Source organism: Ostrinia nubilalis, chromosome 17 (assembly GCF_963855985.1).
Source record: "Ostrinia nubilalis chromosome 17, ilOstNubi1.1, whole genome shotgun sequence".
NCBI lineage: Eukaryota > Metazoa > Arthropoda > Insecta > Lepidoptera > Crambidae > Ostrinia > Ostrinia nubilalis.
The window spans coordinates 2856782-2869853 of record NC_087104.1 but is presented as its reverse complement, the minus strand read 5'-3'; the positions used below and the strand labels follow the sequence as shown (position 1 = coordinate 2869853).

The 13072-nt window shown below is 39.5% G+C and overlaps 2 protein-coding genes across 2 annotated transcripts; both read left to right on the top strand.

The window, feature by feature from the left end:
- The first annotated feature begins 2451 nt into the window (after positions 1 to 2451).
- LOC135079631 (facilitated trehalose transporter Tret1-like) lies at positions 2452 to 4740 on the top strand. The gene is made up of 4 exons (XM_063974255.1): positions 2452 to 2557; positions 2845 to 2888; positions 3053 to 3179; positions 3302 to 4740. Exons 2-4 carry the CDS (start codon positions 2853 to 2855, stop codon positions 4579 to 4581), a joined length of 1443 nt encoding a protein of 480 aa, XP_063830325.1. The 5' UTR covers positions 2452 to 2557; positions 2845 to 2852; the 3' UTR covers positions 4582 to 4740.
- A 177-nt stretch (positions 4741 to 4917) lies between these two features.
- Positions 4918 to 10310, top strand: LOC135080195 (facilitated trehalose transporter Tret1-like). Its single transcript, XM_063974878.1, has 4 exons — positions 4918 to 5003; positions 5125 to 5368; positions 9465 to 9591; positions 9691 to 10310. The coding sequence occupies exons 1-4, from the start codon at positions 4918 to 4920 to the stop codon at positions 10308 to 10310; spliced, it is 1077 nt and encodes a 358-aa protein (XP_063830948.1).
- The last annotated feature ends 2762 nt before the right edge of the window (positions 10311 to 13072 follow it).

Sequence of the window (13072 nt, the reverse complement as noted above, 5' to 3'; positions counted from 1 at the left end):
TGCACATTCTACGTAGATGGCCTTTTGTGTTACACTTTTTGCACTTATAGTTCGCGAATCGACACTGTGCCGTTTTGTGATTTGTATACCCGCAAACACTACACTTTTCCTTGGATGCCCGGGCATTTGACGAATTGTTCGGCCGTGGGTTGATCTTGAACAGCTGATTTTGTTGTGGAGCGCTGCTCGCGGCGGCTGCGGCGCCGAAACGCGCGCTCCGCACGCTTTCCGCTATCTCCACCGCTTTCGCCAGTTCCAACGTATCCACATCTTGCGTAAACAATTTTTCTTTCTCGGGGCCCGGTAACATCCCCATTATAAAACGGTCTCGTAGCGTCTCCTCGATGTTTTTGAAGCTGCAATGGGCCGTGAGGCCCCGAAGTCGAGCCGCCCACTGTGATGGAGTTTCCTCTAACTCCTGAACCGCAGCATAAAATTTATGCCTCTCGCTGAAACCACATAATTTCGGCGTGAAATGTTTATCCAGGAGCTTCAAAATTCCTTCATAGGTGACTTCGTCGAGCTTCTTCGGTAACGCCAGGTCAGCTGCGAGCCTGTAGGTAGTGTCACTGAGTGCGCTCAGTAGTATCGCTCGCCTTTTGACCCCGTCTCCATCCGTTTTCGCACCGATCTCATTAGCGATGAACCATTGGGCAATGCGACTTTTGTAAGTAGCCCAATTTTGTAGTGTGTGGTCGAAGCTGGAGAGAATTCCGAAGTGCGACATTTTTTTTTCTTAAGTGTGGGTAAACGTCGCCACTGTTAAATATGAGACGTGGGACGCGAGTGAAACAACTGCTTGCTAAAGACACACTGGTTTATTTCTACAACATGGGTGGTGGTCACATACATTTGTTAATCTATAACTACCCACATACACAACACTTAGTATCGCTCTATATGTTTACCTGAAGACATATGGCTTGTTGAGTTTGGACCATCTTTTCATAGGATTGGTTTTGGTGCTTATTCATATGTTTACGGTAGTGGCGGGTGCCTTACCACTTCCCAACATCATAGCTGGAGAAATCTTCCCTTTGGAACATAGAGGTCTCTGCGGATTGATAGGAATTTTATTCTTCTCAGTCAATGAGACCATCAACATTAAGTCAGCGAGATATTTGTTCGCTAGTATAGGAGTGCATGGGGCTTATATGATGTATGCAGCGTTGGAGGCGTATTTTCTGACGGTAACATGGTTCTTATTGCCAGAGACAAAAGACAGAATTGTGATTGACATAGAAGAGGAGCTCCGAGGTGAACCGCTGGTTACCGAACTCAAATTAATAGAAAGCAAATGCGAAGAAGAAATTTAGGCTATCTTTAAGAATTTAATGATAACATTCGTCATTGGGTGTAATGATCCCATATGAATGCGCATTTAAAATTAACGTAAAATGTTTTTTTTTGCTAAGTTTTGCGTTACTAATGCGTATGCATCTATGCATACTTTATTATTATTAAGTAAATAAAGTTAGTGTTTACAAATGCTTGCCTACTATTTTTTTTAAAACCTATCGCCAAAAGTCAAAATTCTAAGCTATAGCATTTTTTTCAATTAATTCGCCACTGTTACTACTACTACCTATGGAGTATGGATATGATTATGCACGCACTATCGCTCATCTAAGTACCTACCTACAATTCCTTATTTTTCTAAACCTTAACTCTGCAGCCCCACATGTTGGGAAACACTGTCTGACGTGCCATCGTCTATTGGTTTCATGAAGTGCAGTCACAGTCAGCGAAGAAAGTTAGCCAACGTGGCTCCCATTCCTCAATCTTGATATCGAGGACACTATGAGTGGTTCGGGATCAAATGGTTATAGCGTCTCCGGTTACGAATCTCCTTGGAGAAATCCTAGGTCTACTGGTAAGAAATTCTCTTCTTCATTTTAATAGTGTTGATGTTGAAGCCCATTTTTTGAAATATTGAAATACACGTTTTTATGATTTTGACTTACAATCTAAGTAAAAACGGAGTAAATTGTGAAAATACAAATTCTAACTTTGAAAAAGAAAACATCTATTTTAAAGACATTTATTGTACAAAATCTCATTGAATTGAATTTGTATAAAAGGGACAATAAAATTTAAATGACTATCTATAGACATTGTTTCTCAAACTTTTATTATGGTGGCACCAGCTGTAAATGCCCCATCATTCTACTCTCATCTACAATTTTTTTACCATGTTTGAATAAAATTTGTATGTCTGCAATGTGTCATGAAATTATATTTTTTTTTCTACTACAGAGTAATATTAAAATCGACTATTAAGCTCACTGAACTTAGCTAAGAATTTTGACCTGTCAAACCAAACTGTGAGATCTAAAAGATCTGCAACATCATTTCTGAATTAAAAAGGGTAAGAATTTTGGAAAGCATTGGACACGTTAATTATGCGAATGCTAAATAGCAGTAAAAAAGATTATACTAGTAATGCTTTAACTAACATACGGTTCAGATGCGGTTTGGTGAGTGGTTTCAGAGGTTTAGCAAACGTAAAATATAATAATCTACTGAAAAAACCTTAACACTGTCAGTTACTTCATAGGTGAATTTCATTCATACCGTCGCAATATAATAATTAGTATTGTTCCTAGATGCACAGATGTCAGTACAATTTATATATTATTTTTTCTTTTAATCAAGAGACGAGAGTACCTACTGAAGAGATAATATAATAAAATTGATTGAGTACAATTTATATATTATTTTTTCTTTTAATCAAGAGACGAGAGTACCTACTGAAGAGATAATATAATAAAATTGATAGTTTTGCAATAAATCTAAGCTTGTATAATATTTTATATTCAGAATTTTCCTTTAATTTTTTTGCAGATGCGATAATGCCCCTAAAATGGTTAAGTCCTTTATTCACACAGGTGAGAGAGACTACTTCAGTTTTAAATTCAAATTATGTATTACTTATTCGATTCAATGATTTCATTGCAAGCACCTTCTGGCATACATATTTTTAATGGTCTATCATTCTGCCGATACCTATACTATATCATAAATTTAATATAAATCATAAATTTATTTGCAGTGTCTCCTGACGTCGGGTGTAAGCCTCAACCTCCTGACGCATGGCCTGGTGATAGGGTACACTTCAGTACTCCTGCCTCAGCTGAGAGAAACGACCGATATTGACGAAGCGTCGGCGACATGGATCGGTAAGTGTAACGCTTCATCTTTTAATCCTATGGGTTTTCCATAGCAGCGATCATTCAACGAAATTATGATGACAGTTCAATAATTGAAATTTCAACTTATGGATATGATTTCTCTGTTTCAGCGTCCATATTCGGCATTTCCCTTATGATTGGCGCATTAGTAGTCACTTTCTTTATGAACAAGTACGGCCGGAAACCTGCAGGCATCGTCAGTGCTGCGCTTATGACTGCAGGATGGCTCATCATAGCAGTAACGGAGAGTGCATACAGCCTCTTATTAGGAAGATTTCTCCAAGGATTCGCCATGGGTCTGATGTCTATTACAGGCAACATTTTTATTGGAGAATGCTGCAGTCCCAAAAATCGAGGAGTTCTATTGACAACTATGCCTCTAGCCATATTTCTTGCTGTTCTAGTTGTGCACTGGTTGGGAACCATCATGTCGTGGCAGAGGATTGCCCTGATATCAGCTTTCGTAGCGTTTGTAGACGTAATAATAATATTTATATCACCAGAATCGCCAAGTTTTTATGCGATGAAGGGAAGGTATGACGAATGTCGGAAAACCTTTCATTGGCTACGAGGTCATTCAGAAGAAGAGGAATTGGAGAAGCTTATAAAAATGAACAAGGCCAGGAGATCAAACGAAGCTATTACTTCCAATGAAAGCGTATTAGACAAAGTTAAAAAGAACCTAGCTTTCATTAAAACCATATACCGTAAACGGGAAGTTTATAAACCAACTATAATTATGATGCATATGAACACCATGTCCGCATGGGCTGGTGGCATGACATTTGTTACAAATGCAAAAGATATTATTGACAGTATAATAGGTAAAGATAGTAGTTATTTCTCAGCCATAATTGTGTCGATAGATATTCAGATGGTGGTATCATGTATGCTAACAATGTTTGTTATTAAGAGGTTGCGTAGGAAACTGGTCCTTTTATGGGCATATTCCGTTAATTTGACACTTTACGTCATCATCGCTCTATACGTTTATTTGAAGACACATGGCTTACTGAGTTTCGACCATCTTTTCATAGGGCTGACATTGCTCCATCTGCATATGGCAACGATAGTGGTGGGTGGCTTAGCCCTTCCGAATATAATATCTGGAGAGATATTCCCTCTGGAATATAGAGGTATCTGTGGACTTATAGGAGTTTTATTCTTCTCAATCAATGAAACTATCAACATTAAGTCAGCGCGATATTTGTTCGCTAGTATAGGAGTGGAAGGGGCGTACTTGTTATATGCGGTGTTGGTGGCGTATTGTTTTACAATAGTGGTGATTTTATTACCAGAAACAAAAGACAGAAGTGTAATAGACATAGAGGAGGAGTTTCGGGGTAAACCGCTGGTTACTGAAATGAAATTAATGGAAAGCAAATGCTAAGAAGAACTTAAGGTAAAAACAACAATTTGATAAGAACATAATGTTTATAGCGTGTAATTATGCCATAAGAATGCGCATTTCAAATGTAGGTACAGGAAAATGTTTTTACTGAGAGTTTTGCGGAGTAGACAGGTAGGTAATAAATACGCCATTATGCATGCTTAATCATTAGAAATTATACATGTAGTAAGTAATTAAATTAATGTTTATAAGATAAGCTTACTGATTTATTTAAAATACCAAACGCCAAAAGTCTAATGACTAACTTGTGAGCATTTTTATTTAATAATTCCTAACTGTTAGGTACCTTGCGGTAGGTTAGGTTGTCCTTCTGACATGGTGAGCCCGACATGGTATGTGGGGCTCACCAAGTCAGAAGGACAAGACATACCCACTAAAAAGACCCCGGTGCTCCCTCATTCGTAAAAGTGGGAATCATAGTCCCTCCTGGTGATTTCCCACCTACACAATGGACCTTACACGCCAGGAGAGGGACAGGAGTAGCTGGGAGCACACAGCTGTTCCCATCCCTGTGTAATACAGCCGGCGGCGCCCCTACGCCATCGGTCCGCTGGCCATCACCAAGAAGAGGAAACAGAAAGCGATCATAGCGCTTCTGCTTCTTAACATCGAAAGTATGCGCTCCTGCACACGACACCGCCACCGCGCCGTCGCGGCGCCGCTACACTGTTCATACGCGCAGCGTGAAGCCCGCTGCCGCGCCGCTGTCGCGCCGCTGTCGAAATTATGCTTTGATGGCGCGGTGGCGGCGTGGCGGCTTTACTCGGTGCGTATGAACAGAGTAGCGGCGCGGCGACGGCGCGGTGGCGGTGTCGTGTGCAGGAGCGCATACTTTCGATGTTTATTGTCCGTGGTGCATATCTTTTCATGAAGGTAAACCTTTGTTAATGTCACCTGTCATCCGCTTTGCAATGGAGGGAAGTCGAACCTTAACTTCCAACTCCTACGTTCTTCTGATTAATTTCGTTGCGAGTCCAATGACCGTTTAACTTTCCCTCGGGACAAACTTGACCTTCATTGGTTGGGTTTTTATTGGCGGTCCAGCTGTAGATCCTGGCTCCACAGGAGTTGCAGCGGTGGGAACGAGAGGTGGGAATAGTCCCGATCACACTGTCGCCTCCTCTAACCCTTCCACCGTCAGCGGAGTGAGAGCACGTTTGGATCATCATTGCGCTCTCGCTCCGTGGCTTCCTTCAACCATACTAGGCCATTATCGCTCAAGTACCTAAAGAAACCTGTTATGTAGGAGATAATCTTGTTAGGGTTCCATAGTCCTGATAAGGAACCCTTATAGTTTCGATTTGTCTGTCTGTCAGTCCGAGGTTTTGCTTGGAAACTATTAGCACTACAGAGCTGTAATTTTGTGGAGCTATGTAGATTAATCACGCCGACAAAACGGTAAAATAAAATTGTGAAAAAATAAAATTTAGGGTAACTAGCTCCCCTACATGTACCTATAGTGGGGATGTTTTTTTTAATCTTCTACCCCATCATGTGGGGTATCGTTGGATATGTCTTTTAAAATTATTTAGGGGTTTCTAAGACTATTTTTCCATTTAGGGATCTGTTTGCGAATTATTAAAGTTAAAAGTACCAATTTTTGATCGAGTAGGGCGTCCCCCCTCTAAAAACTAAACTGTTGGCTTGAAAAATCTGGAAAAATTTGTAATAATACTGCTTTTCATGAACTTTCAAGGAAAACTATAACGGTTAAGATACACCAGTTAGTTTAAGATTTTCTTAACTAATAAAAAATCCTTAGAAAATAATATTAAAAGTCACTTTAGATGAAGTAATTGCTTGCTTCTGAAATATATTGTGTTAACGATGGACAACTACGGAACCCTACAATGCGCGTGGCACGACACGCATTTGGCCAATTTTTATGTGTAGTAATGGCCTTATCTTTCAAAAACCCTACTAATTGGGAAATTTTCCTGCTGCATTAAAATTAGCAGCGGTTCAATAAACTATGTGTATTGTTTATTGCAGTTGATGCAACAATAAAAGTAAAAAAAAACAGTAAAGACAGTGAAGTCAAATAACTACGTCCATATAATTTAACACGTTACCACAATGTGTGACAAACTTGAGCTTTAAATACGAAGAAACAAAACAGGAATTCGCATATTGCTATTAAGGGAGGTATTTATTTGTATTCAACGTCGATAAAACGGATTAATTGATTTTAGTAAAATTCATGGATTTTAGCATCTTATTTTCATTCGTTACACTCTTTGTAAATGTGCACACCGGCTCACCGCCACACCAAGCGTCCCACTGCGGCACGCCCGCACTCGCCGGCGTCTGCCGTACGACTGACTCGTCCCACTCGTAACGACGTCACGTGACTGCCTATCACTTGTGTACGTGAGACAGCGTATTGTATCTATCTAGTACGTAGATACAAACACTACACTCTTGGCAGGGCGGTCGAAGTTATCAGGAGTTTGAATTTTTGTGCGCCTTTCGCCTTTGACATAGCAATTGTTATGGTAGTTATCAATTAATACAAACATTGGTATAAATAATCATCGGATCAAATTTTGTGTAAGAAATCAACAATTCAACTTTCGTATTAAAAATCAGCCATGGATCCGCTGTAGGAGTTTAATTGCCATCGAAGATAAAATTGAAGACAATGCCAGCACAATGGTTCACGCCTTTATTCAAACAGGTAAGTTAATATTTCTTTGACTACTTATAATTCCAACTAGAGATTGCAAATATTCGATAGTTTTCCATTTCGAATATTCGAATATTTTTTCAGTGATATTCGAATATTATTCGAATATTCGAATATTTTCAAAAAAATAAAAAGCACTTAAAATATCAATGTTTTTATTGCTTTAGGAACGAATATTTTAACTATTTAACAATATAGTTTTTAAAACAGTTATAAAATTCTCATCATCATCATCATTTCAGCCATAGGACGTCCACTGCTGAACATAGGCCTCTCTCAATGACTTTCACAATGACCGCTTGGCAGCGGCCTGTATCCAGAGCCTTAAATTCCCGCTACCTATATGTGGTCCTCGGTCCACCTTGTGGGTGAACGTCTCACGCTGCGCTTTGTAGTACGTGGCCTCCACTCCAGAACCTTGCTGCCCCATCGGCCATCAGTTCTGCGTACTATGTGATCTGCCCATTGCCACTTCAGCTTGCTAATCCGTTGGGCTATGTCAGCGGCTTTAGTTCGTTTAAGAAAGAAGAAAGAAAGAAATCTTTAGGATCTCCTCATTTCTGATTCGATGTCGTAAAGAAACACCGAGCATAGCCCTCCCCATAGCACGCTGTGCAACTTTGAGCTTATTTATAAGGCCTATTCTATTGTCGGCTGCCCAGTCGAGTTGGATTCGACGATTTACCTTTTTCTCGAAATTTGATCTACCTAGCCGAATCGTTTTTCAGAGGTAGACATACTTGTCAACTGTCACGAGGATCGAGCTCTAACCGAAACATGGACGTTGGACATAAGCTTCGTTTTTTCCACGTTCATCCGAAGGCCTACCTGTTGGGCGACTCGATTAAGGTCTTCGAGCATTGTGCCGAGGTCTTCAAGCGATTCTTCCATGACCACAATATCGTCAGCAAACCGCAGCTGAGTGATGTATTTGCCATTGATAGGTATTTATGCCCAATTCTTTCCATTCAGGGAGCTTGAAAGCGTCTTCCAATGCAGCCGTCAACGGTTTCGGAGATATAACATCACCCTATCTCACGCATCGCCGCAGAGGAATCGCCCTCGCTGGAGAGACTGCAGCACTGCCTAAGTCTCGATCGAATCAAAGGCCTTCTCATAGTCCAAGAAGAGCACCACCACGCTCTTATCCCATGCCTCTGGCGTTGTTCCCTGAAGTAAGACGGAGTTAAAGAGTATCTGAACGAGTTTTCATGTTCCACCTGCGTTCAGAAGCTCCGAGGTTATTCCGTCATCACCTGGTGCCTTGTTGTTCTTTAGCTGTTTGAGAGCCTTCCCAATCTCGTATATGCTGATATACGGGATGTCTTTGGTATAGTGTCGCGTTAACCTAGCTCTTGCGTCTATTGCTGAGCTATTAACAGGTTTGGAGGTAATTAGCTGTCCATAAATCTTTTCGATCTCACCCAGTACCTCGGCTTTTGTTTGACGTTATCGTCCGCCATCTTCAGCATCGTCAGCTAACTTTGCTCAATAGAGTCGTCTCTTTCAAATTATTTGGAATCTTGGTTTCGCTCTATCGCCTCTTTTATACTATTTGTATCAAAGTTGCGAATAATAACAATATGATTGAAAAAACAAAAAACACAACTACGTAAAAATGAACAGAAAAGATAGAAACAAGACAACTTAGTGTTCACAAATGCAGTCGGAAGCATCAATGACTAGTTCTTTTAGTTGGTGATATGTATCTGATGCCTCCGACTGCATTTGCAAACACTAAGTCGTCTTCTTTCTATATTTTCTATTGACTTTTGTAATATTCGAATATTCGAATACATGTAAATTTACTATTCGAATACTAATTTGAAATGAAAATTCGAATATTCGAATATTCGAATATTCGAATATTCGATTGCAATCCCTAGTTCCAACACAATGTTCCGTGTTAAAGGTATCTTTTCAAAGTTTTACTATTTTTATAATTTATGCTACTTGGAATTCGTCTTCGTTATTCGTTCTTCTGTTGATAGAGATTTTTCAATTTTTTTTTAACTTTTGAATAATTTCGTTGCGCGGCCACAGATCCAACAGATTAAATATTAGGAAAATACGATATAATGTTTTAAAGTCTAATTTCGATTTGGATCCTTCTGACGAGTGCGTCAACGAATATTGGGCACCCAAAAATGCTATATACCTACTCTATAATTTGTAGTGTTTCCTAACGTCGGGTGTGTCCCTGAACTTCCTAACACATGGCATGGTCGTGGGATTCTCTTCAGTACTCCTTCCCCAGCTAAGGGAAACGACCGATATTGACGAAGCGTCGGCGACATGGATCGGTAAGTAAATGGTTAGATCCTGTCCAGTCTGAATTTATGTAACGACAGAGACACAGTTTGACAATTCTTCAAAATTAAAATCTGCTTCCATTGTTTCAGCGTCCATATTCGGTTTATCCCTCATAGTAGGAGCATTGTTGGTCTCAGTCCTTATGAACTCATACGGCCGAAAACCTGTCAACATCTCCAGCTCTGCATTCATGACCGTAGGATGTCTCATCATCAGCGCATCCGATAGTGCACCCAGCCTTTTATTCGCAAGATGCCTCCAAGGGTTCTCCATGGGCCTGTTGGCCAATATGGGCAACGTCCTCATTGGAGAATGTTGCAGTCCCAAAAATCGCGCCGCTCTTTTGACAACTATATCTTTCGCAATCATGTTTGGCGTTTTCCTGGTTCACTGTTCAGGAACCATCGTCTCGTGGCAGAGAGTTGCTCTGATAGCAGCTTTTATAGCGGTTGCAGACTTCATATCACCCGAATCGCCGAGTTTTTATGCAATCAAAGGAAAGTACGATGATTGTCGGAAAGCGTTCCATTGGCTACGAGGTCTTTCAGATGAGGAGGAATTGGAGAAGCTTATAAAAATAAACATGACCAGGAGATCGATCGAGGCTATTAGTTCCCATGAAACCTTATTAGATAAAGTTAAAAAGAACATAACTTACATTAAAACCACATTCAGGAAACGAGAAGTTTATAAACCAATATTATTATGACGCACATGTATAGTATGGCCGCATGGTCTGGCGGCATCACGTTTTTTACATATGCAAAAGATATTATTGACATTATACTAGGTAAAAATAATAATTTCCCAGCCATAATTGTGTCAATAAATATTCTGATGGTGGTATCAAGTGCGGTGACAATTTTTGTTATTAAGAGGTTCCGTAGAAAACTGGTCCTTACAGTGATGATGTCCGCTAATTTGATATTTTACGTCAGCCTCGTTCTATATGTTTACCTGAAGACACACAACTTGTTGAGTTTCGACCATATTTTTATAGGGCTGGTATTGGTCCACATGCATATCGTAACGGTAGTGGTGGGTGCCATATCCCTTCCGAATATAATAGACGGAGAAATATTTCCTTTGGAATCTCTGCGGATTGATAGGGATTTTATTCTTCTCAATGAATGAGACTATCAATATTAAGTCGGCGCGATATTTGTTCGCTAGTATAGGAGTGGAGGGGGCGTACTTGTTATATGCAGTGTTGGTGGCGTATTGTTTGACAATAGTGTTGATTTTATTACCAGAAACAAAAGACAGAAGTATAATAGACATAGAAGAGGAGTTCAAAGGTAAACGGCTGGTTAATGAACTTCAATTAATGGAAAGCAAATGAGAAGAATAGAGTAGAAATAGAAGAATAAATTGAATTAATAAGAATAAGTAGATTGGGCAGGTTATTTTTAAAACAAGAATGTAATAACAACAGAAGTATCTACACTTCTGTCTAGACTAACCCATTAAGTACCTACACGCATTTAGAATTATCATGAAAGTATTTTTTTAGTGTGCTTTATCATTGTTTCAGTAAATAAAGTTATTTTTTATAAATAGTTGGCCACTGATTTATTTATACCTACCAAACGCCAAAAGTGGATAGCCAATTTTTTTGCATTATTTTCTATTCATTCTCTACTGTAGTAACAGTAGGATCCCAAGTAGGTAGGTAGGTACATGTTGGGAAACACTGTGTCCTTCTGTGCCGTTCTGTTGTAATTAAGTATAGGCATTAAATTATAAGTATGACTTAACATGCTGAACCACTCGTTAGCAGCGATTCAGTAAGTATTGTTTTATTGCAGTTGGCAGAACAATAAAAAAAAAAAAACCAGACTAAACCACACAACGACGAAGTGAAATATTGATTGTAATCGTGTCTTTAGTAAAACTTACTAATATCGATAATAATATCGATTCTTGTGAATAAAAATCTGATTAAAAATCAAATCAAATTATGTAGTTTATTAATCACATTTTGAGTTTTAAAAAATCAGCCATGGATTCATTACAGGGGTTGATTGATGTAAGCCCTCGAAGATAAAATTGAAAGCAATGCCAGCACAATGGTTCACGCCTTTATTTAAACAGGTAAAGATCATAATCATAATAATAAATTCTCACTTTTACTATCATTCCAACTTAATGTTTCGTGTTAAAGATGTCTTTTTCAAAGTTTTACTATTTTTATCATATGCTATACTAATTTCAAATTCGTCCTACTCATTTCTGCTTTTGCTGATAGACTAAAAATGCTTCTGAATAACTTCTACCTATGCGGTTTTTCGAGGTCGCAGACGGTAGGTATCAAATAAGCAGTGGGGTTCCAAAACCAATAGACATGCGCAAAATATTAGTCATGTTTTTCGATTCAACGATAAAAAACATACCATTTAACAAGTGCATCAATGAATATTCTTCAGGGTCCTCAAACCTGCTACTATACTCAACTACTGCATTGGATAAACCAGGTGTATCACTCTGATTCCAATATTTGCAGTGTTTCCTGACGTCGGGCGTGTCCCTCAACTTCCTCGCACATGGCGTGGTCATGGGGTTCTCTTCAGTACTCCTGCCCCAGCTGAGGGAAACGACCGACATTGACGAAGCGTCGGCGACATGGATCGGTAAGTAAATGCTTAGATCCTACCTAGTCTGAATATGTAATGATAGAGTCCGAAAACTATTCAAAATTAAAATCTGCTTCCTTTGTTTTAGCGTCCATATTCGGATTATCCCTCATAGTAGGAGCATTGTTGGTCACAGTCGTCATGAACTCATACGGCCGAAAACCTGTCAATATCTCCAGCGCTGCGTTCATGACCGTAGGATGGCTCATCATCAGCGCATCCGAGAGTGCACCCAGCCTTTTATTCGCAAGATGCCTCCAAGGGTTCTCCATGGGCCTGCTAGCTAATATGGGCAACGTCCTCATTGGAGAATGTTGCAGTCCCAAAAATCGCGGCGCTCTTTTGACAACTATATCTTTCGCAATCATGTTTGGCATTTTCCTGGTTCACTGTTTAGGAGCCATCGTCTCATGGCAGAGAGTTGCTCTGATAGCAGCTTTTATAGCGGTTGCAGACTTAACAATAATAATTATATCACCAGAATCGCCGAGCTTTTATGCTATCAAGGAAAAGTACGACGAGTGTCGGAAAGCGTTCCATTGGCTACGAGGTCTTTCAGAAGAGGAGGAATTGGAGAAGCTTATAAAAATAAATATGGCCAGGAGATCAAATGAAGCTATTAGTTCCCATGAAAGCTTATTAGATAAAGTTAAAAAGAACATAGCTTACATTAAAACCACATTCAGGAAACGAGAAGTTTATAAACCAATACTTATTATGATGCACATGTATAGTATGGCCGCATGGTCTGGCGGCATCACGTTTTTTACATACGCAAAAGATGTTATTGACATTATACTAGGTAAAAATAATAATTTCCCAGCCATAATTGTGTCAA